The sequence below is a fragment of the Ambystoma mexicanum genome, chromosome 6p (genome assembly GCF_040938575.1).
Source record: "Ambystoma mexicanum isolate Mex_15411 chromosome 6p, UKY_AmexF1_1, whole genome shotgun sequence".
NCBI classification, from domain to species: Eukaryota; Metazoa; Chordata; class Amphibia; order Caudata; family Ambystomatidae; genus Ambystoma; species Ambystoma mexicanum.
The window spans coordinates 1,003,686,084-1,003,709,687 of record NC_090935.1 but is presented as its reverse complement, the minus strand read 5'-3'; the positions used below and the strand labels follow the sequence as shown (position 1 = coordinate 1,003,709,687).

General features: G+C 45.9%; 1 protein-coding gene across 1 annotated transcript in view; it reads right to left on the bottom strand.

Moving 5' to 3' along the window:
- CCDC192 (coiled-coil domain containing 192) overlaps positions 1 to 23,604 on the bottom strand; it is a 963,016-nt gene that overhangs the window by 463,755 nt on the left and 475,657 nt on the right. The window contains exon 5 of the mRNA XM_069625619.1: positions 16,923 to 16,979. Coding sequence (XP_069481720.1) covers positions 16,923 to 16,979 — 57 coding nt within the window. The remainder of the gene's footprint in view (positions 1 to 16,922; positions 16,980 to 23,604) is intronic.

Here is a 23,604-nt window from a genome sequence, read left to right as displayed (position 1 = left end):
CAGAATGCCTAACATTGCAGAGCCCACTGCCAACGCTCCCCATCAGGAAATCCTAAAGAACGCAACACATCACTAAATGGACATGGGCACAGCTGTATGCATACACAATGCAAGAGCAACAAGACGGCAGAGCACACTGTGTATCATCTTGAAGATGCAACCCACACCATTATTCCATGGCACAGGACACATTGAGGGCATAAAAATGGCGTGCATACATCAAGGGACATGTGCATGAAGCAAACGATAATCTGGCGGCATGGGCATCCGACGCAACGTGCCCTGAACTGCAACCACCTGGTGATGATGAAGGGGATGAAGAAGAAGTGGCTGCAAATCATTGCGGTGCCGATACACAGGAGGGACATGCTGTGGGTCAGTCAGTGATTGCACAATATTACTGACACACATGGCTGCAGAGGGTGAAATGATAGCTTGACAGAGGGCACTGGGTGTGGGGGTACATGCACTCTATGCACTGTATATGATTAAATGACACATGCAAAATGATGAATGTCCACTCAGGTACTGCTTTTGACACAACGGGTGTATTGAATTTAACAATGAAAACATGCAATAAACCTCCACCACCCTCACCCCCCCTCCGCCCACAACTCCCCCACACACCCTCACCCCTCTCCCTCTCCCCCACAACTCCCCCACACATGTCCCAACAAGTCTCCAATGCCTTCATCAGGCTGCCCATACTATTGTTTAGCACTCCCTGGACCTGGTGGCGGAATGTTTGGCCGGCGAAGGGTGCGCGACAACCTGCGGAGTGGGCTGGTCCGGGTAGAGCTTGTCGAGGATGGTGTGGCCGCCTGCTCAAATTGGGTTGCCAGACGTTCTGACTCCATGGCATCGGCTATGCGGCTGAGTACTTGCTGCAGGGCGGATACCTCCTCGCACAGGCGGCTAGTATTCTCAGCAAATATCTTGCCCATGGAGGCGGTGTTGTCTGTGATTGTCTTGCCTATTGAGGCGATGTTCTCCTGCCACTCCTGCCTAGCCTGGGCGTTATCCTCCACGAACTGCCGCACAAGGGCAGTCAGCTGCTGAGAACGCTGCGGCCCTGCAGGTGCACCTGTGGAGGTGGACAGTGCCTGGGTGTCATGCTCGCCCTCACTGCTCTCCACTATGAGACTAATGGCCCCTTGAAATAATTCCCCCACAGACTGCTCCAGGGTGGTGCCGTGGTCCGACTCAAGTGATGTGATTTGTGGGATGGCAGTGGACTGGGCGTACGGGGCAGTTCTGAGGAATCCTCCTCCACAGGCACCCATACCTCCTCCTGTGCCTCCTCCTCAGCCTGGGGTGCTGTGGCTGCCACCTCCCAGCCAGACTGGACTCTGCCGAATGTGGAGGTGCGGCTGTCTCCTGTGGCTGTGCAACAGGTGTTGCCACTTCCTCCTCAGCGGCCCTTGGCAGCACCGGTGCCCTGGCAACCTGAGGTGTTTTCACTGGTGGTGCACGGCGGCCGTTAGGTTGGGCCTTCGAGGTTGAAGGACGGTTGGCCTCATCCCGGACCCTCTTCCGGGGTGTGGTTTTCTGTGGGGTTGAGTCCTCGGCATCGCTGTCATGGTCTGAGCCTGTGGGGGTCGAAGAGAGGGACGGCATGAGTGATGTTTTGATAGGCATCATAGATGCATCTGTACAATTGATTGTCCACACAATTGAGGGTAATAGGCATTTGAGTTTGGATGATCACGTTGTTTGATACATGGGTGGGAGATGCAGGCATACGTCGGGGTCACTCATGTTGGCCAAGACCTATGGTATGTGACATGCACATTTGTTGGGGCCTGCATGCAGTGTGACTTATGGCATTTACATTTTGTGTGGTATGTGTCAGGTACAGCATTTCCTTGCTGCAGGCATATGCATGTGTATGTGATGCGTCCGACAACTTTGCTGGGAGTGTGTGTGTGTGTTGGGCCATGGCTTGCCTCTTTGCACAGAAATATTGTTTGACTTTCTTCAGACTCTGCATTACAGTGTTTTCTTAGGACACTCACCTCCATCCGCCAATGTTGTGGCGCCACACTCCACGTCTCCGACACCTTCTATCCCCTCAATGCCAATCAGGCTGGCACAGATGTCCTGCCATCAAGACAGCTTGATGCCTGGCTCCTGTTCACAGAGAGTATGTTCCGTACTCGCAGCCATAAGTCGTCCCAATGCTTCCTGCAGTCTTTTATGGTGCGTGGGGTGTTCCTGACTGCGCTCACTTTCTGCGCCGTAAGTGCCCAGATCTCTTTTTTTCGAATGATGGCCTCCCTTTTCATGCTCTGGGCGAGCATGATGTCGGCATGTTCCTGCAGGGTCCCAGCTAGCATCTCCAACTCATCTTTGTTTAAGCGCTCCTTGCGCTGGTGGGCGGCGCCCTTCTTGACAGCCTTAGGCATTGTGGTGTGTTAGATGAAGATTTTCCAACGAACAGCAGAGTCCCACAGGTCCTGTGTGCTGAGTATGCAATGGATTGTATTTTTAAAGATGTCCGCTGTGCTCCTTCCCATTCCTGTGCGATGACGCTACTTCCGGTTCCGCTTCTTTACAGTGACCATTATTAGCGGTCACTGCTAATAGCGGTGACCGCTAATAACGGTGACCACTAATGCTGCGTTGGTTCATGCCGTTAGTGCAATCTGTGTATGCATGATGCCGCTAAGGGCATTTTTCGTGCCTTTAACGGCATGGCGCAAAGCTTGTACCCGCGAAGTCTTAATAGCCCTCGATTAGCGGCCTCCTGACTACACGGACACGCTATTTGCGCCATGCCGGTAAAGACCGTTACTTACCTCCAACCTCGGAATGACCCCCCCCCCATTGTGTTGGACTGCCGAAATCCAAATCTGGATAGTTCGATCCACTAGATGTGTCGCCGGCTTGTTGATGTAGAACATAGCTACAGAACTGTCTGTGCAAATTTGCACCACTCTGTTGATGATAGAACACTGAAAAGCTTTCAATGCCAGAAAAATGCCAGGAGTTCTAGGTAGTTGATATGAGATATTCTGTCCTGGGGTGTCCCCAGATCGTACACCTCGAGGGGACCCAGCGTCGCTCCCCACAGTAGGAGGATCCCTCTCCTGGGGTGCCTGTAATCTGTGGGCAGGGCACCTGGAAGGAGGTTGCCACTGAAAGGTTGCTGGCGGATGACCACCATTGAAGATCCGCCATCATAGAGGATGGTATCAAGATAATTTAGGAGTCCAGATCCACGGCTTGGGACCAGCAGCCCCAAAGCAATAACTGTGTGCACCTCATTTTCAGCCTGGGAGGAATTCAGGAAAAGATGGCACGTGGCCGAAAAAATCCACAATTCTGTCTTCCGTTAGGAACACTCTGGCACTGACAGTATCCCAACGGAAACCTAGAAAAATCAGGTCTTGAACAACGGTCATAGACTATTTTCCCCAGTTCACCATCAGCCCCAGTTGGAACAGGAGTTGGAGGAGTGACTGAAGATTGGCCGCTGCAGCCCGTGGCCAAGGATTCTGCAGGAGACAATTGTCCAAATATGGATAGACGTGAACTCACTGCAGTTTGAGGAACGCTGCGATAACCACCATTATCTTCGTGAAGACACGCATTGCCGAGCGGAGACCAAACGGCAGCACTAGATACTGGAAGTGTTCCATTCCCATCGAAACCGAAGGTATTTCCGATGTGGGCCCCAGATCAAGACATGCATGTAAGCGTCCAGAAGATCTACCACACTGAGCCAATCGCCCTTCCGAAGAGATGACCTTATCTGGCTGGGCGGGATCATCTTGAATTTCTCTTGGGGTAGGAAAGATTGAAGTTGGAGTGGTCGAGGATAGGGCCAGGCCAGCTTGGTTGGGTTTGGGCACTGTAAACAGACAGGAGTAATAGCCCTCCCCTTGCATCTGCAAGGGAACAGGTTCCACCACTCTGAGGTTCAGAAGTTTCTGTACCTCGGCTCTGAGGGAGGGAGAGCCAGTCTGCTGAAGAGGAGGGTGAGAGGGTGGGGTATGAGGGAGGGGCAAGCAGAAGCCCACTCGGGCAACAGACAAAACCCATTGGTCTTTTGTGATGGTCTGTCATGCCTCCAGATGAGACGATATACGTCCTCCCAACGGAGTCTCGTGTGACCGATGGAGAACATCATTTTGATGGTTTGTCAGCGGCGAGACCACCTGTTGCCAAAGAGGAGGCAAGAGAAAAACAAGCCAGTTTGCCTTCGCTGCTTGCGATGAGGTGCACCAGAGGAACCTTCTGCCCCGGCGTGCTCAAAGCTCCTGCAACACTCTAAAACTTGAGAAGGACGTTGTCTGGGTCCCCAATCTCTGCATATAGGCCGCTTTAGCTGGGGGTTTTGCAAGGACCGCCAAAGATTTAGCCGTTTGTGTGCTTGCCTTTGTTTTATTGAGTTCCTCATCATGGAAGAGTGGAACAGCTCTTTACCTTCAAAGGGAAGGTCAAGTACGTTGTCCTGAACCATTGAGAACTTTGTAGCCTGCAAACACGCTTGGCGAGTGCTCCAACCATAAGGCCCGAGCATAAGTGTCTACATGATGGGGCATAGCCTTCAGCAGGTCCTAAACCAGAACTCTGGCATCTGCTAGGCCATCTTTAAAATCTTCCAACCTGTCCTAAGGGATACATTCCTGAAATTCAGAAAGCTCCTTCCATAGCTTGAGATTTTTCACTGCAAGGATGACTTTGGTTTTCTCCTGGCGCAGCTGAAAACCAGAATTGGAAAATACTTTTTCCCCCAATGGTGTCACGAAGTTTGTCCTCTTTGGACAGGACCTGAGAGGCAGCCGTAGAGGATGTTGAGGACGGCTTAGACTGGAGCGTAGCTGCTGCCACCACCGTTGATGAAGGGAGTGGATATGCAGATAAGGGTATGTCTTCTACAGAATGTAGATTGTAGCAAGTGTCAATTTTCCTATTTACATGCTGCCCGGAATTAGGTTTTTGCCAGACCTTGCAGGCTTCAGCAGGCACATCGTTTTGAAGGAAAAGGCTCCTGTGCTCCTGTGTCGTAAAAGTTAAGGCTCCTGAAAGTACAACTTCTTGTGGAGCAGGAGGCTCAGGTATTGGAATATCCAGCAATGCCATCATATCCACAACCCGGTCATGAAAGGCTCTGACAGAGTGGGGCGGGACTTCACCATCCTGGTCTGATTGGTCCTAGTCAGTTGTGGCGGGAACAGAAAATTGATCCGCAGCACATAGTACCTCAGACACCGTGGGCATACTTATCTGTGCAACTGGCATCTTAAGCACTGGTGAAAGTGGAAGAAGTGGTGGAAGTGTAAGAGGGGGTGGCACTAGCAAAACCTGCTGACAGGTCAGAGGAGCAGGCTGCGGCTCAAGAGGCGTAGGATACATTTCTTTGAACAGATCCTTAAAGTAAGTCTTCATTGGGTCAGAGTGTATAATGGCCTGGAATTTGACAAAGAATGCGTCCTCAGAGGAAGGTCTAGGCAGAGGAGTGGGTAGAGGCCACTCTGGAGGGGCATACCTGCAGGGTTGTAGAGACTGGTTGCCAGCATGGCCCTCCTCCAACTGGATCCACATAAACTGAGGGAGCAGACGTAAGAGGAATCAAGACTGTGTGTGACACCGGAAACCGTGCACGCCAATCGTAGCAGACAGAAAGGATTCCTATTGTCCAAATTCTGTGTAAAATGCTGCTCGGCCACAGAAATAGGCCCCTCTGCACCAGCAGTTGAAAACGTTGGTGCGAAAGTGCTCCTCAAAATGGCGGCGGCAGACTGCGTGGGTTGAACCGCCATTTTCTCAATACCTGAGGTGATCTGCGTCACAGGTTTCATTGAGGCCATTGTCACGACAGGGGTTTCAGGGGCTTTTTTATCCATTTTAGCCTTGTTACAGGGAACATCGGTAGAACTGGTACTAGCAGATCTAGAGAGCTTTTGAGCCCCTTTGGATTCTACGGAAGAATTAGCCCTCGGTGAGGACACATCAGCAGGGACGGTACTTGAAGACTTAGGGCCTTTGCCTTCCTTCTTTGCCCCCTCAGCAAGATCGGTATGCCCACAAGATTGTTTGTGGAAAGGTTTAGGGTCACACCCCGTAGCCAAAGCTCCTGGATGAGGCCCCTCGATCTTGCTGGTTTTAATTACAGCCCCAATTCGAGGATCCTCAGTGATGACCCCAGTACCTCTAGTCACTGTACAGAAACCTCAAGACTAGGCTCGGTACCTTTAGTTCTAGACTTGGAAACCTCAGGAATAACCCCGGTCAAAACATCCCCAGAAACATTGGGCTTAGCCTTAGCCCCTAAATGAGGAACCTCGGATGAATACCCGGTTGTGACAGCCCCCTGACAGGGGCCTCAGAGAAAACTCCAGAATCCAGGTTAGATCCCTTTTGGGACACCTAAGGGAGAACCCTGGTACCAGAGCCACTTGGGCCCCTCCTGGAACCAGACGAACCCAGGATGGAGTCCCCTGGCCGGGGTGCCCTAAAAAGTAATGAACTTACCGGACGCTTCCTTTTTTCGTCGATGAAGTGCTGTAAATGTGGAGGAGGAAGTCATTGGAATACCTCCTCCCACCTGACGAGCCTCCGCTGGTGAGCCCAGATGGAGAGGGGGTCGCAGTAACAGCAAAAGACCCACCGACGTTCCGGGCTCAAGAACTCCAGACAGAGTCCTCCTCATGTACTTACAGGTGTATCACCTTTTGAGAAAATGAGCGGAAGAAAAATGTGTTCTATGATGCTTCCTCAATGGCTATGTGTGGAGGAAAATTCCATTCCTGATAGACCCAAATGTACAAGTCAGGTGTGTGTTGGGGATCTAATGCGCATCAAAAAACCATTAATGGTTCCCAAGGGATGTTCGTGATTCTTTGATCCCATAATGAGAACAGTGATGCAGACCCACTGGCTGATCATTGCAGTTTTGAAGTTCAGATTTATTGGAACCTCACAGAAATACAGCTTCAAGGTTGGCACCTGTGTTTTATATATTTATATATGTATATGTATACATTGTGAACAAGCAGCTGGATTACCGCGAAATGCGTAATTTCTGAGCACTTTCTCTTTTTTGTCTCCTTTCACCAATAAAGACAAATATGCTATAATTGGCGAATCCTGACAGTGTCTATTTTTCAGCAGCCTGCCTACTTTCGGCACGCTGTTACTCTCTGGTGTGCATTCCATTCCTTTGTACTTGTGTACAATTGTGTTTTCGATATATATATATATATATATATATATATATATATATATATATATATATTTATTTGAAATGTTTTTCTTCCTGTTTTATTCTCTGTTTTCTCCTTCTCTCCCCGCCCTCCGTTACTTTTTTTCTGTGCACTTACTCTATCAGAATTGTCCCTGAACCTATTATAATAGCAACAAATGTTTGTCTCCTCCCCCCTCCCTTTACTTGTCATAGCGTTGAGCGTGCAATGACACTCTGGCAGTGGCGGCTGCTATCATGGGGCGGCCGGGCGCCGCCCCCCCCAGAAAAGAAAGAGAGAAGCTAAAGGAGAATCAATCAGGGAACTTCTCTGATTGAATCTCTTTTAGCTTCTGAAGATGCATTTCCTCTGCCAACAGCGCGGGGGCGCTGTGGCAAGGCAACAGAATAGACAGTGTATGTGTTTACAACAGGCCGGCCCGGCTTTCACAGCGGGGCGCGTCCCAATTTACGTATTCATTTTTCAATAGTAGAGTGCGTGGAGCTCGTAGCTCCACGCACTCTACGTAGCCCCTTTAATTAGAAGGCTGGCGGGGTGCTTCAGGTGTGGCCCGCCAGTATAAAATGTGCGCAAACAGCGCACTTAGGATTGGAAATGAAATTCCCTCCCTCCCTGTCCCTCCCCTGCATGGATACAGTAACGTCATTGGCTGTTTGCCAGCCAATGACAACCCTTGCATTGGCTGGCAAACAGCCAATTACATTACTGTATCTATGCAGATCAGGGTGTGTGCGTGCGCCTTCACACATCTCGAGTCCCTCCTTTCTTTGTTTGAGGACAACAGTCAACGACACGGGTAACGACGCGACTGCTTTCCAATCCAGAGTCTAGGCCTGGTCCACGAGCGCCGCGGTAAGTACCAGAGAGATGTTTCTGTACTTTGGTTGGGCCCGGGTAGTGTGTGTTACACTGATAGTCCCGGGCCCAAACTATGTGGTCCACGCCGGCACCAGTCAACACTGAACGACGTGTAGGCCAGGACCTACGTCGTTCAGTGTTGCTGTGTGACTTCCGTCAACTTCGGGCATGTTGTGTCCTCCCCGGGGGCGGGGCCTTGGTAGTGGGCCGCCGCGGCTGCCACCAAGGCGGTTGTGGCCTAAGGCTGGGCCTAGTTTCTTTACCCCCCGTCTGTGCCGTGGCCCAAGGGCCTTGGGCCACAGACCGGGGCCGGGGGGGTAAAGAAACTAGAAGTTCTACAAGTTGGAAAGCACAAGCTTTCCACAACCCAGCAGGTGCCGGAGATTGCGGCAATTGGCACCTGGTGTTGTAGAGGAATGGTGCATGTGTATTAAAGAGGTTCTGTTCTCGGGACTCGGGTCGGGAGCCCCTGTGTGGGTTGGGCTTGGCTGGCACCTAGCGAGCACCTAGCGAGCGCTGGCGGGCGGCTTGCACAGGGGTGGCACTCCCCTGTGTGTGCCAGCACGGCGGGCAGGCTGCCTGCCGTGCTGCTGGCGCACACAGGAGTGCCACCCCTGTGCAAGCCGCCCACCAGCGGTGCTCGCTAGGTGCCAGCCGAGCCCACCCTCTACAGGGGCTCCCGACCCGAGTCCCGAGAACAGAACCTCTCCCTAACAGGGCTCAGCGAGCACGGGCCGGGCCATTTGTTAACAAAACGCTGAGCTCGAGGCCAGGCCATCCGAGCCACTTCTCATTATTTGGCATCAACTGCCAAAATCATGTGGGGCTTGCCGTTTTTATTACTGGGCCACAAACGGGTTAATGAAAGGCTTTTAAGTTGTGACACAGACTGTGTCAGACTTAAATTCTCTGTGCACAAGTAGCCATGGGGGAGGCCCTCCAACGGTGGGGGTCCGGTCCGGGGCACATGCCTCTTTTGTCCTCCTCAAAACTTAAAAGCCTTTCATTAACCCGTTTGTGGCCCAGTAATAAAAACGGCAAGCCCCACATGATTTTGGCAGTTGATACCAAATAATAGAAGTGGCTCGGATGGCCTGGCCTCGAGCTTGGCGTTTTTTCATGATCTCTCCCACCCGCTTCAGCCAGGCGATGGCAGCCACCTGCAGTAGATGAGACCACACGCAGGCTCAGCCCAATAACATCAGAGAAGCCCCACTTCAACCCAAGCCACCGTGGCCTCTGATTCCAGGCCCGTCACCCGCAGCTTAGTGCCACTTTCGGCAGACGAAGGAGAAGGAAAACACATGCACAGCATTAGAGTACATCAGAGAAGTGAAACCGTGGCGAAAGTGGAAGGTATTTATGACTTAGTTCCAACAAACGAGCGGGGCACGGGCACTGTTCCCTGCTTTGGGCAGCCAATCAGAAGTAGGGCGTTCCAACAAATGGCTCTCTCTAACCCAGATGGCAAAGCACTATCCAAGCCATTGAAGCCAAAGAGCGATATTTTGCAAGGGCCCTTAAAACGGAGGTGACTTAATATCGCTCAATATGTTATGCAACCTGTAGGAGGCATCGTGCGTTTTAGCTGAGGTCCAGTAATGCTTTGTGCCGTGAATTATTGACAGAAGCTGCCAGTGCCAAACTTGCTATTTTGAGGTGCTCTGTGCTTTGATTCGCTGTAAAATGTCTTCAGCTGAATGTAACTTACACTCAGCTGGAAAAATCTTACATTATGTAAAAGGCTGCTTTGGAGAGTGGGGGTGTTGTGTATCCTGCATCCCCATGATGCCATACAACAGGGAGAGCAGTTATGAACGTGCACCCAACTAAAGATAAAAGAATGCAAGCCTCAAGCAGCAGACATCTTTAAATGACAGCAATGTAATCTGTAAACCAGCATGCATTCAAATTAAAAGAAAAACAGGTAAAAGTCTTGTATAAAGTCTCGGCCGCCTTGGGGGTCTGCAAAGCGACCCTGCGCTTCATATTTTATACATGATGGTCAAGCGCTGCGGCGGGGCCGTCAGCAGCTGCTGCCGAGTCAGGGCACTGGGGCCGAACGTGCTGTGGGGCCAGCCGGCGGCTGCCGAGGACGGGGGCTGTGCAGCAGTGGTGAGGGAAGGGGTAGCATGAGGCAGAGCGCGGTGAAGCGGGAGCCTGCGGGGTAAGGGATGGTGGGGATGCGGGGGCAGCACCCAGAAGCCCGAGGCCAGATCAACCCGGGGACACGGGGCAGAGACAAGGACCCAGGGGACAGGGGGATCCCTAGAACACGGGGAATTGAAGTCAGGCGACAGGGCAGCAATAGCCGGAATAAAGAACACCGGGGACATGGGGCTGGACCCCCAAACATAGTCGCTCTAGTCTAGTCTGGACAGTAAGTTGCCCCCTTCAATGTTGTGCCAGCGTGGGCACTGGCAGAAACCCCACTGCCCATGCCAGGTGCTTACTGTTCAGCTGCCTCGTGTACTTTCCAAAAGGGGTTGCACACATGTCCAATGCAGCAGGCAAGGAAGGAGCTGTCTTGTCTGAGCACTGCAGTGTGTAGACACAGGCCCAAAGACCCCTCTGACCCTGACTCTCCCAAACCCACGTCAATGGGTACCACTGAGCACGTTATTGTAGACATGTACTTAAACCTCTGTTTAATGATGTGACTTTGAGCACTCTGACCATCCACCTGCAATGCAGAATTCTGTAAAGTTGGGTGACAGCCCCGAAGCAGAAAGCTACAAGGTAGCACAGCAGGTTCGGCGACTTTTGCTGACATTTTATGTCGAGCTCAACCCATGAATCCTTTAGGTTTTTTTTCAAATTCCTTGTAAGAAATGTGCTCTAAAAAAAATGCACCGTTTCCACTTGGGAAAGGAAAGGAGGCGAGCTCGGTTTGTTTCCACTTGGGAAAACTTGCTGATGATGTCACAGCCGGAAACTGCAGCCAGCTATCCCGGAATGGGTGCTTCAAAGCAACACCCTGAAACCTGCCCGAGGCCACGGTCACAAACTAATTTGGTTCAGGTGAAGGTGTACATTGACAAAAATAACGTAGATGTATTGCATCCCTCTTCCGGGCCACAATGCAGAAAGGCATCATTTTGTGATCTGTGTATAACTAAGTTTGGGCTTTTTAATGCACAGCCCTCTCAGAGAACTGCTCTAATCCCAAAGTAGGAGCTAATTCAGGCCTAAAATTATCTGGTTTAATGAAGTGTATAACTGGCTGCTATTCAATTAAAATGTATAGAACAAGATGTGTTTTTCATTTAGTTGCATCTGAGGAGCAGAATGGGGAATTCTTTTTTAATTCATTAGATAGAATTGATTGAGGTTACGGAGAACATGCCTCCTTGTGCACCTTACTAATTAGATAACACAATCTAATTGCCCACCTCCCCCGGGGCAGTCCTGCGTGCTATTAGCTGATTGAAATCCATTTGTCACTTGTTAAATCGAAATTTTAGTTGACGAGGTTTAAGGGTACATTGGATATTGAAAAAAAGATCACTGTTGGTTTCTATTGTTTCATGAAATGTACAGAGTGGAGGGGATTTTGCTTTGAACAGGATCTCAGTGGCTTTGCCAATGCTGTTTTTAACAGGTCTTCAGCGAAGGACACACAGAGTGCTTATAAATCGGGTGCCTGAAGGGCTGCAGCAATAATGTGAGCTCCGCAAAGCGCACTTTTAAAGCCCCAGAACGAAAACATTACAAAAATGTATATATTGCAGCATTATACAACTGATGACTGGCACATGGTGGTAGTTGCTGGTACTTCTTTACACATTGTGCTAATGATTATTCTGATGCAGCTTCAATGTTACAAGCAGTTAACTCTCTCTCCTTCATGTGTGAAAACCATTTTAATACTGCTCTGAGCCTATGTTGCCCTTTCTCAGATCAGTCTCTCGCTTTCTCTTTACAGACCATCAGCAACACCTTACATGAACAAATACAACCAGTCCAGGGTAATTGTGAAACTAAAAACATCGGACTTCAACCTCCACAGTGCACCTTCCGGGATTTGGATTTCCCATAGCCTGCGAAGGAGTTCATTGCAGTGACCACTCTCCAGAACGAGGTGAGCTAGCATGAGTCTTTTGTAGGGTTTGCTCAGGGCACTCCAACTCTGTCTGTGTTCATCTGTAGTAAAGAAGGCACACAGCTATCTTGTTTACATTTTTTTAAAAAGAAGCCAATGTTTGTGGGGATCAATGAGGTGCGGGAAAATCTGATGAACAGTACAGATTACAGAATGGCATCTATGACTAGCTGAGAGGGTGGCATGTGAAAATGGAAAGTCATACATATAATGCAAAAAGGCCTGCTTATGGTTCAACGGAAGCAAACCTGTCCATTTGGAAACTGTTTTTCGGAGGATGGGATTGGGTGGTGGTTCCCACTTACCTCATGATGTCCTGGTATCTTCCAGTTGAATGGTATACAGTAATTTGTTTTACCACTGAAAAACCCCACAGTCTTTCAAACATCAGAATAGCTTCTTTCTAATCTTCACCATTGCTCCCACAGTGCTTGGGAGGGGCTGGGGTTGTGTAAAAAAAACAATGTTTTTTTTAGAACAGTAAACTATTAACAGAACAAACTTGCCTCATTTCTTCCATAAGTACTCATTTGCCAAACAAGCTGCTGCAATACATACTGTGTGGCTGGTGTCGCATTTGCTAATGGGCACGTGCGTTAACGCATGCATAGATAACATCGGCAATTATACTCAACTGTACTGGTCGATGATAAGTACAGCAGAGTTGTGTATAATTGCAGATGTTATCTGTGTCTAGTACCGACTAATTATACTTATGTGTTATTGAAGACTCAGAGCATACCTAAGAATGACTACATGATCCCATCTACATATACATGTACATAATCATTTTGCTTATTAACAGGTGTCACTGTTGCCGAAAATGAATTCAGTGGACCAATTACTCTCAAAACCATTTTCCGGACTCGCACACAGTGAAAAACTGGAGGTGAAAAGACTAGGGCCTGATCGGCCAGATGTAAAAATTGAACAGTCCGCAAAAGGTAGGGGAAAGGCTTACACACGCACATTTTCCATGGTGTGGTATGAAAAGAAGACATGGCTCACTGGTAGCATTGCTAAGCGGTCTTTGTTCTGCTTCCCTTGCCTGCTGTTTGGAGGTGAAACGGCCTGGACAAAAACCGGAGTCACTGACTTAAAGCATTTGTCAGAAAAAACCAAGAGACATGAATCATGCAAATCTCATATTGAGAATATATTACAGCTGCGAATGTTGGGAAGTGTGAACATTGCAACACAGTTGGATGATGCCTATCGCCGGAGCGTGATGAGGCATAATGAGGATGTGGATAAAAACCGATACATCTTGTCAAAGTTAATAGACTGTGTGCGTTTTTGTGGTGCGTTTGAATTGGCTTTACATGGCCATGATGAAACTGAAGACTCTTTAAATCCTGGTGTGTTTCGAGGCCTTGTGGATTTTGTATCCAGCATAGACAGTGCAATGGAACTACACTTAAAAAATCAACAGTATTGAAGGGCACTTCAAAAACAATTCAGAATGAACTGCTGGACTGCATGCTCACGGTCACCAGAGAGATCATTGTAGAGCAGTTAAAATGCACTGATTATGTGGCTATTCAGGCAGACGATACAACTGATATTTCCACTAAGACTCAGTCTGTGCTAGTCTATCGCTACATTGATGAACGATACAGAATTGTTGAAAGGTTTTATGGATTCTCTGATCTGAAAGACTCTAGTGCGCAGACCATTGCTACTGCCATAATGGAAAAATTGGACAAAGTATTCCCTGAAGATTGCCACAAAAAAAAGTAATTGCGCAAACATATGATGGTGCGAGTGTAATGAGGGGGGTGTCTGGTGGAGTCCAAAAGAAAGTAGCTGAAGTGTATCCAAATGCACATTATGTACATTGCTATGCACACCAGCTTAACCTCATCATTGAACAGGCTGTTTCAAAAATCTCACAAGCTCGAGTTTTCTTTTTGTAAATCTCTGGCTTCTGTACATTTTTTTCTCGTTCTCCAAAAAGAACCGCAGTTCTAGATGAGGGATCAGATTCCAGACTTCCAAAACCATCTCGCACTCGCTGGAGCTACCATATTCGGGTAGTGGAAGCCATATATCAGCACAGGGAAGCACTCCGGATATGCTTTGAGAAAATTATTGAAAGAGAGACTGATTTTGAGGGGATTACTGTGCGTGAGGCCCAGGGATTCATTCGAACTCTGAAAGAGAAGGAGTTCATTGGCAGAGTACGTGAAAGCACTGACAATCTGGAAGCTAAATTTCCATCAGAGGCAACTTTTTCAGGTCGCAATGCAAATATGAACACTTTGAATCGTTTGGCTAAAGAAGTATGTGATATTATAGTTACACAAGCCCAAGAACGCTTTGCATTTACTAACCACTTGAGGGGGCCAAATTGTTGCAGAGTGACCTATTTCAAACACATGGACAGTCTTTTCCCAATGATGCACCTGTCCAAGCGTACCCCATGTTAAACAAGGAAAGACTGCGCACTGAGCTTTCAATTGTTTATGAGAGACCAGAATTCTGTAGTTCAAGTGGGGCAATTTCTTTATTAAAATTGTTCGTTGAAAACAATCTCGAAGAAGCATTTAGTGAGACTATGCAGTTATTAAAAATTCTGATTACTACACCCATGACAACAGCTGAGTCTGAGCGCTGTTTCTCCACCCTGAAGCGAATTAAAACATTCTTGAGAAACGCAATGACTGAGGATCGTCTGAATGCTTTGGCCATGCTGTCCATGGAAAAACAACTAATTCAAGAGATCCCTGACTTCAATACACGGACTATTGATAAATTTGCCTCTCTGAAAAATAGACGTGCACAATTTGTGTACAAACTTTCAAAATGATTGACCAGTGAATGTTCTGTTACAAACAAGCTATTTGCAGTTATTTTGTGGGTTACCTTGAATTCTTTGTTTCAATGGCCTTATGTATGTTAGGATTTTGTGTAAGGTTGCAGTGATCTATTTGACAGAACAGTGAGAAATGTGAAGTATGTTTTGATGTTATGGTTGTTGGTTGATAATAAAGCACTCAAGATAATAAACTTAGTAAACTATTTCTGTTGCATTTTTCTCCATGCAATATGTATGTGCTATTTCTGAGACCTTTGCATTCCACGTGTTGCAAGTTTGAGAAACTGAAGCAATGGCAACTCAGCGAGGCAGACAGCCATTAAAGGTAGGACAAATGTCGCATTAATTAAGTGGTTAAAAACTAAAGTAATATTTTAGCTTACTTTCCCCCTTTCAGAAAATGCCTAAAATCCCACCTTAGTAAGAGGATGAGCGCATGTGAATGTCATTAACAGCATGACAAACATGTTTCCATCATTACTGACTATATAATGAATTTCTTTATGCATACACCATAGTACCAGCTATTCTCAATACAAGATGCTGTAAAATACACCATCACACTTGCACACGTAAGAATAGTGTACCACCATTAATATGTAAAACCAAATGCTTTTTTTCATATTTCGGTGGGTTTTTTGGACAGTAAATTACACATTGTGTGGGCCATTTTTCCAAAATTTTCCCGGGGGGGAGAACCCCCCCCACCCCCTTTGGGGGGGTGGGCTCACGCGCTGCGCGCGCTCGCTACTAAATTCGCCATGGAAAACGTATGCCCCACCAACTTTCAAACTCACCAGCCGCCACTGCACTCTGGTTCACCTCACTGGAGCGTCATTGTGCACGCACCAACGTTCTTAAATGACATTTGGTTGCTTCTCCTCAGCACACTGCTATAGTGGCTTTGGGTTCTTCTTAAGAATAAACTTCTTTATACCTTCATAAAGCTATCCAGACTTGTTATTGAGGAACCTTTGGATACAGAACGCAGGCTGTTTAACTAAGCATGCTTGATTGCTAAAAAATGCATACTCCTGGTTTTTAAATCACGGGTGGCCCCTACAAGGAGCAAGTGACGGAGAGAACTGGCATATTCCATTGAGAGGGAAGAGATCTATATTGCCACTGTCTCGTTGGCCTCCACGCCTAGGAATATATGGGGGGCATACCACGCATATATGTATAATGCGAGAGTAGCAGAAAGCGCAACTGATGCAGTGTGTTTGTTTGACTGTTCCCTTCTACCCCCTTCCTTCACTTCCCCTCTCCCTCTGCCCTGATCTCATGCTTTAGCACTTGCATGTTCCGAATGTTTCAAGACCTTTTAAGAACGTTTTGTTTTATACGTTTTCCTTCTTCCCCTCCCTCCCTTGTCTTGATGTGCCTTGAAACACAATTTTGCTGTATGGTGCGCATTACAAATAAACAATAAATAAGATAAAGTGTGAGGTTGATTACTGTCATGTGTCCAACTATGTTTGCGATGAGCCTGCAATCAGCTGGTTAGATCAGACATGGGGACTCCTTGAGGTGTACTAAAAGTGAGGTGCTAGTCCTTTTCAAGGGAGAGATGTATGCCTTTTAACACCCACATAATGTGTGCAACCTGATGGGGGCAAAGAATGGGGTGGTGGGCGGGCTACTCTTCGTTTTTCCTTCTACTATGCAAGAATGTCTCATGCTGGAGCATTAAAATGGCAATAAAAATCTATTTTTCTTAAAGCAAATGGGCTACTGCACTCTTATAAATGCAGAATTTACATTTAGAAATATGATGAACACATATTTATAAAGTTTTATTTTTGACAGAGTAAACACATATTCACTGTCCAGGTTACAAAAACTCTTGATACCGAATAATAGATGTGACTAACATATTTCAAGACAAATCTTCATTACGTTTCAAAATATAAAAGGCCAATAAAGAACATACATGCAGGACCAATTCTTCTTTTGCTGTTTTTACTTCCTGTTCCAGCCTCTGAATGTGCTGAAAAACAAGTCAATTAAAATATGTGAATAATTCCATTTACTATTGTATCATCTATAGTACATTTTATATGCAATTTCTCTGTATTGCGTACACTTCAAAGATGTTTTGGGTCTAGACCATATATCCCTCCAGACCAGCTCTGGAAGTCTTTGTGCCAGGTAGCCATAAATGGCCCTCTGTCACTTGACAGAGCAACCATCAAAATCTTTTATATCTTAGATATGAGCCCTTTTGTCCAGGGTATGTTAGTTATGTATATCTCAAAGGTAGACGGCGGCGCTCCATAAATATATATATATATATATATATATATATAAATATATATATATATTTTATAGGGTGGCCGTCGCCGCCCTATAGTTAAGGTGAGTCGGAGACACATAGAACCCCTCAAAATTCTATTCTTAATAAATTTTGATTCGAGTAAAGTATTCTTCCAAAAATTATGAAAGTGATTAAAAGTCTGTGGGCCCCCCCAGACTGCAAAGTGTTGTAAAGATTCATTAAAAAGAAAATGGTTATTAAGCGTCCATTTTCCAAAAGTGCAAGCTACTTCCCATTCTATTTCCCATAGACAAAAAAGGTCAATATTTGCCAAAGCGCTTAGCTTAAACCGCTGGACGGATTTCGACCAGGTCTGAAACAACTTGGGCAATCCATTCATGATTTGGGGTTATTCTGTGCGGTAATTATTTTAAAATTTGTAGTTATATCTCCCATGGTGCATTGCAGGATCATGGTTTTCAGAAATGAAACAACCACCATCTTGTTTTTCTCTCGATGCGAGGGATATTTGCAGCTATAGCAGAGGTTATGGGGAAATGAAAGGCAGTAAAAAAAATGAGCAGGTCAAAAAACATACAAATGCCACCCTGGTAGAGGTGGGGGGATTGCTAGAAAGCACTGAGTGAAATTTGGGAGTTGGAGGGGGTCCAGGGACTGAGTTTCCAACAGGAAGCTTTCTCTAGCCTCGGCAATAGCAGCAAATAGCCGACATCTGAAAGCAAACTGCTGTGGGGTGAAAGGGAGAGGGTAGGTGAGGCCGTCTAGGGTCTGGGGGGAGCTGGGGAGCTAGTACAGATGAGTGGGGCACTTGGTGATGGCCACTTAGAGGAATGGGCCGGCTCTTTTCTTGCTTAGAAGCTAAGCAGGATCAGCCCCGCTTTGAAGCTAAGCAGGGTCAGTCCCGGTTACTGCATGGATTGGTGACCGAATGGGCATCTGAATTATTTACTTTTTTTAAACTGTGCTACTTCCAGTCCTTGAAGGTTTTCAACTCAGACAATGTATTGCCTTTTGCTGAATTGCATTGTGGTATTTGTAATCTCCCAGTCAATAATACAAAATAATAAAATAGGTATTTTTACAGCAACAGTGGGTTTCCCATCCCTGCAGTAACACTAAGGCCATGTTGCCTAATATATGACCCCACCCTTAGAAGAACACGTAGAGAAACATGGCCTAAGGGGGCCTTTGAAACTAAGCAGGGTCAGTCTGCATGGATGGCAGACAGTTGACAGTCCTGAATGCCATGTGTTTTTTTAGTTTTAAATATCTCATAACACACGGCATCTGCATTTTTCTAAAACAGAAGAAATGAAATAACAAAAAATCACAGTTATGCTGAACACTGCCTTCAGAGAACCCTGGCCTTAAGGAGTTTGAGACACAGCACTTAACCATTATACTACAATGATGTTATTGTTTGGATTTTCACAAGTTTCATACCTAGCCTTTTATCATTGAACATATTAAATTATAGGCTAAGTAGGAAATGTATGCCCCATGAAGCACCAAGCCATTGTGGCATAGTGGTTAAATGCTGGGCCTTGAACTCTGGCAGACCAAGGTTCAAGGCTGTATGTTTTCTTTTTAACTATTTTAACTTAATTAAAAGAAAAGCAACACAAGTGGGAGGTGGCGAGGTTTGTTGCAGTGCAGTCCTGTGATATTTTTTAGCATGAGGGCATTTAGACGTGGCTGCAATGTAAGCTACGTCCAAACATCCCTTGTGCCAAAATAACAGCGCAAGAATGGCTTTCCCACCGAAAAGGGTGAGATGAAATGGGCGCTGCGACAGAATGTCTGTGCCAATTCGGCCTGCGCCAAAATGATGGTGCTGAAAAGGGATGTACCGCTTGGAGAACGCTGCTTAACCAAAGTGTGTGCTCCATGGCATATAATCTTACTGCGCATTGCCTAAAAACATTGTGAGTTCTCAAAGTTTTAAGTATCTCACAACGCAGGGCATCCACATTATTATTTTTTAAACCGTGCTACTGTCAGTCCTTGAAAGGTTTACACTCAGAGACAATTTGTTTGCCTTTTGTTGAATTGCATTCTAGTATTTGTAGTCTCACAGTCAAGATGGAGGGAATAATGCCACAATTGTACACTTTTTCCTAACATAGTTATATAAGAATTTGAATTTATATATTTGAGTAACACTATGGTATGTGTACTTTTGAAGTTAGCTTTATAAAGCAGAGTATTGTTGCAAGACAGACATGGAGGTGAGGAGGGGAAATGATGAGACGGCAAGTAAGTCATGCCGCGGAATGAGTGTGCCAAATCGGCCGGCGCCAAAAGGATGGTGCCAAAAAGGGTTGTACCGCTTAGAGAACGCTGCTTAACCAAAGTGTGTGCTCCATGGCAAATAATTTTATCTCACTGCGTATTGCCTAAAAACATTGTGAGTTCTCAAAGCCTGCCATCCGAAGGCCATGGCTAGTGGTCTGGTAGTGTTTTAAAATGGACAGTGGGCAAGGCCAAAGCCCATGCCCACTGACCATGGGCGAAGACCATGCTAGTGGTCTGGGAGCGTTCTAGAAATCTATGGAATAACAAAACCCTTGAAATTCAAGGAAAAAACGTCAGTTGCAGGGACGTTAAGGTGAGAACTTAATGCAACAAAACCCTGGATATTCAACCAAAGCCACCTTAGCTTTGCGCCACCTGTTGCACAAACGATGCCCACAATGGTGATTTCACTGATGACATCACTAATTACATTACAACAATAACTGCCATTAACCATGGCCTTCATACCAGTGGATGCAGCTTTCAACAGTTTCCATTGTATATTATATACACTGAACAGGCACTAGCCATGGACTTTAGCACAATACTGGCCAGTGGCCACAATCGTTGACTGTGCCCAGTATCTAACATATAAATGGGCCACTAGCCATGGCCTTTGACCTTGATCAATTTGTAAATCTTTTGGCCATGTCCACTGTAAATTCTAAAATAATATAATGCAATAAGCGATGCCCACTGTGTTTTACCCAACACTAACTAGGCACTAGCTATGGCCTTTGACCGTGCCCACTGTATATTATATACACTAACAAGCCGCTAGCCATGGTTTTCAAAACAACACTAGCCAGTGACCACGGCCTTTGGCTGTGCCAACTGTATATTCTGACATATTAATGGGCACTGGCTATGGCCACTGACTACAACAGTGACGAGCTACTAGGGATGGCTTTTAACCATGCACACTGGTATTTTTGAACAATACCCGACAACTAGCTATGGCCTTTGGTGCGGGCCAGTGACCCCACCATTTGTCATGGCAAAGTCCATGGCCTAAATTGTTATTAAGGTAATCAAGGTTTTCATGAGCAAACTTATAAATGATGTTATGTCTAATTCCATTATTGATGTAATCAGTTATATACAATGAAATTAGTGTTGTCACCAGTGATGGCATCAGTGATGTGATTTGTAATGTCATCAGTGTTCCCATACAACATGTTTTAGTGACGTCGTCTGTGATGTGATCTGTGATGTCATCATTGTAGTCATAGTTTGCGCAACACGGGGCATGAAGTTAAGGTGGCTTTAACTGAATTCTCACCTTAACGTCCCTGCAACTAAAGCTTTTTCCTTGAATATATACATAAACAACACCAAGACATTTATGGTGGGTTTAAAAAGGATTGAAAAAAATCCTTTCACCTGAAATGTGAAAGTATTAAAGTACATTTGAGCCAAGTCACACATTCCACACTGCCACCTTGTAGCAGTCGCTGGAAGTTCACCCCCAGTTCTGAGCCACAACAGCAAGGCATTGTGTGTATGCAACATAGGCTACAGCAGTGGACACTCCCCACCCAATATAAAAACAGTATGCCATCAACCTCAGTAGCTCTTTCTTATCTCACACGGACCTGGAACATTGTATGTCGCAGTAGTACAAGATTACCAGAGGTAAGTCGTCAGTCACAGCAGTAGAGTTTCCACTTGCATAGAGGAGGAACTGCATGGGATGGAGCAGTCAAAGACCCCCACACCGAATAGGAATAGCATAGGCCTCAGCAGTCTGAATTCCCAACACAAAGAACTTGCCCAACATAGGCTAAGTGATCCAAGCTCCGCTCACATAGAATAAGAATAGCATAACACTGTGCGAGCACCACCCACACAGAACAGGAACAGTTATTGCCCCTGCAGTGCAAGCTCATAACAGAGAGAACTAATATAGCATTGCTACCAACTCGTTCAAATATAAAGGCTAACTGCGTACAGAATCAGAAAAACACCACATAGTCAGCATTTAGTAAACTGTAAATAGAAGGAATTGAACCATAGAAATACAAATGATGTCTACTATTTCCCCAGCCATTCTACAGCAGATTCACTTCCTTAAGCATGCTACAGAAGGGGATGTTAATATTGTAGGGTGAGTCACTCAATACTAGGTGAGGGGACAAACCTTGTTTGTTGATGACGCTGGCAGTTGGTTGTTGTCCAGACTCTAAAGGGTTACCATTTTCTGAGTTTATCAGTTTGTTGGAATTAGAGACACGTCACTTCTGATTTGTATTCTTCCAAATTTTAATATAATAAAGTACATGTGTCAATGTCTGGCAGCATATGCCATGTGAGGTGAAACAAAAGCCGATGCGCGTTTCGACCGTAGTATTTATCAAGGCTGTGGTGGGTGAAGTGTTGAGTGATACATGTGAGGGAATTAGTGGCGCAGGAGAGAGACAGAATTGTACAATAATTTGATGGGGCAAAAGACACGGAAATCACATTATTATCCGATTAACATTGTCATGTTTCATGTTAGAGTGGTGGTGGGTGAGTTGTGGTGGTGATCATCATATAGCAAGGTGATTTAAAGGAGAATTCAGAGATAAAAATTGCAAAATGTTTGTATAATGCATAGCAAGAATAGCACAACAGCAAATTACATGAGTAACAGAGTACCAAGGAAAGAGAAACGGGTGGGGAGGGAAATGAGCATGGGAATTGATTAGTGCGTTGAAACCTAATGAGGTTATTAGAGAAAGTTGGAAAACTACTGGTGCTTTCCAAATAATTTGTATTGAATTTGGTAACGGATGGAACTTCTGCAGGCATCCCGTTTGGGTACCGGCCATATGCTGGATAGCTAATCTGAAAGCAAGGTAAGTGAAGCTGTCAAGATTGACGCCAATAAACTGTATGTAGTCGCATGAGACAAGAAGATGGTGATAAGCAATTGTCGTTTGGTGCCCAACCTGGTAAAGCATCAGGCAAGGGTGTTAATTCGTATGGAACACCATGTAAAGGGAAGGATTTTGATTTATAGGAGAGTGCTACTTAGCAAGGGTGTGGCCCTGGGGGGTGTCAGTGATTGAATTAAAGAAGAACTTATGTTAAAAGGGGAGATTGTTAGTTGCCATAATTGGTGTGGCCCACCAGTAAACATGTGCTCAATAAATTACAAACCTTGCAAAATAATGCTCTTAGATCAGCTATGAGCAACTCAAGAACAGCTCACATATCTGAAACAAGTAGACAATATAAATGGCTGCCAATCAAGGACAAAATTCAACTCAAAACTATGTCCCTCACCTATAAAGAACTGAATCATGCGGCCTCCCTATACTTAACAGAAAAGTTTAAGTTTAACTCATCTACCCGAGTCACTAGGTCAGCTAATACACTCGGCTTGATAGTCCCCAGATATAAATTACAAAAATCTGGTGGGACTAGCTTCTCAGTCATGGCTGCCCAGCTGTGGAACTTGCTCCCTCTATCCTTAAAAAGATCTAATTAATTTACAAATTTCAGAAGTAACTCCATCAAATGGCTAACTGAGTATTATAAACTTAGTACTCTCTACACTTCTGAACCCCAATCCCAACCCATGACTACACAGTCTGAACAACATAGTATCATCAGTATTGTTTTTGTCTGTAATTCTGTAACTATGTAATTATGTTTTTTATCACTGTAAATATGTTTTTTTATATCATCTGTATGTCTGTAACCTCTGCAACCATCAAATGCGCCCAGATACCTCCGGGTTAAGGTGTGCTATAGAAATAAATAAAACAAACAACACAAACAAACATGTGTCTAAAGAATCACACAGGTTGCAAACGGTTTAACTGTTTATAGTCAGTCAAGATTTCAGAAGCTTACTGAATCTATGACAGATGCTGGATAATATCCGTTCAGCTTCCCCTAACTCACCAAAAGAAATCTGCCTCCCCAAAATCAAAAATACCTGTAATCATCTGTTTAGAAAAGGCAGTTCTATTTTTGTCATATGGGGGTGGGCGTATTGTGAGTTGGGTAAGTTCTGTTGGTGGCAGCTAAACAAGTGTTGAAGGTCTGGAAG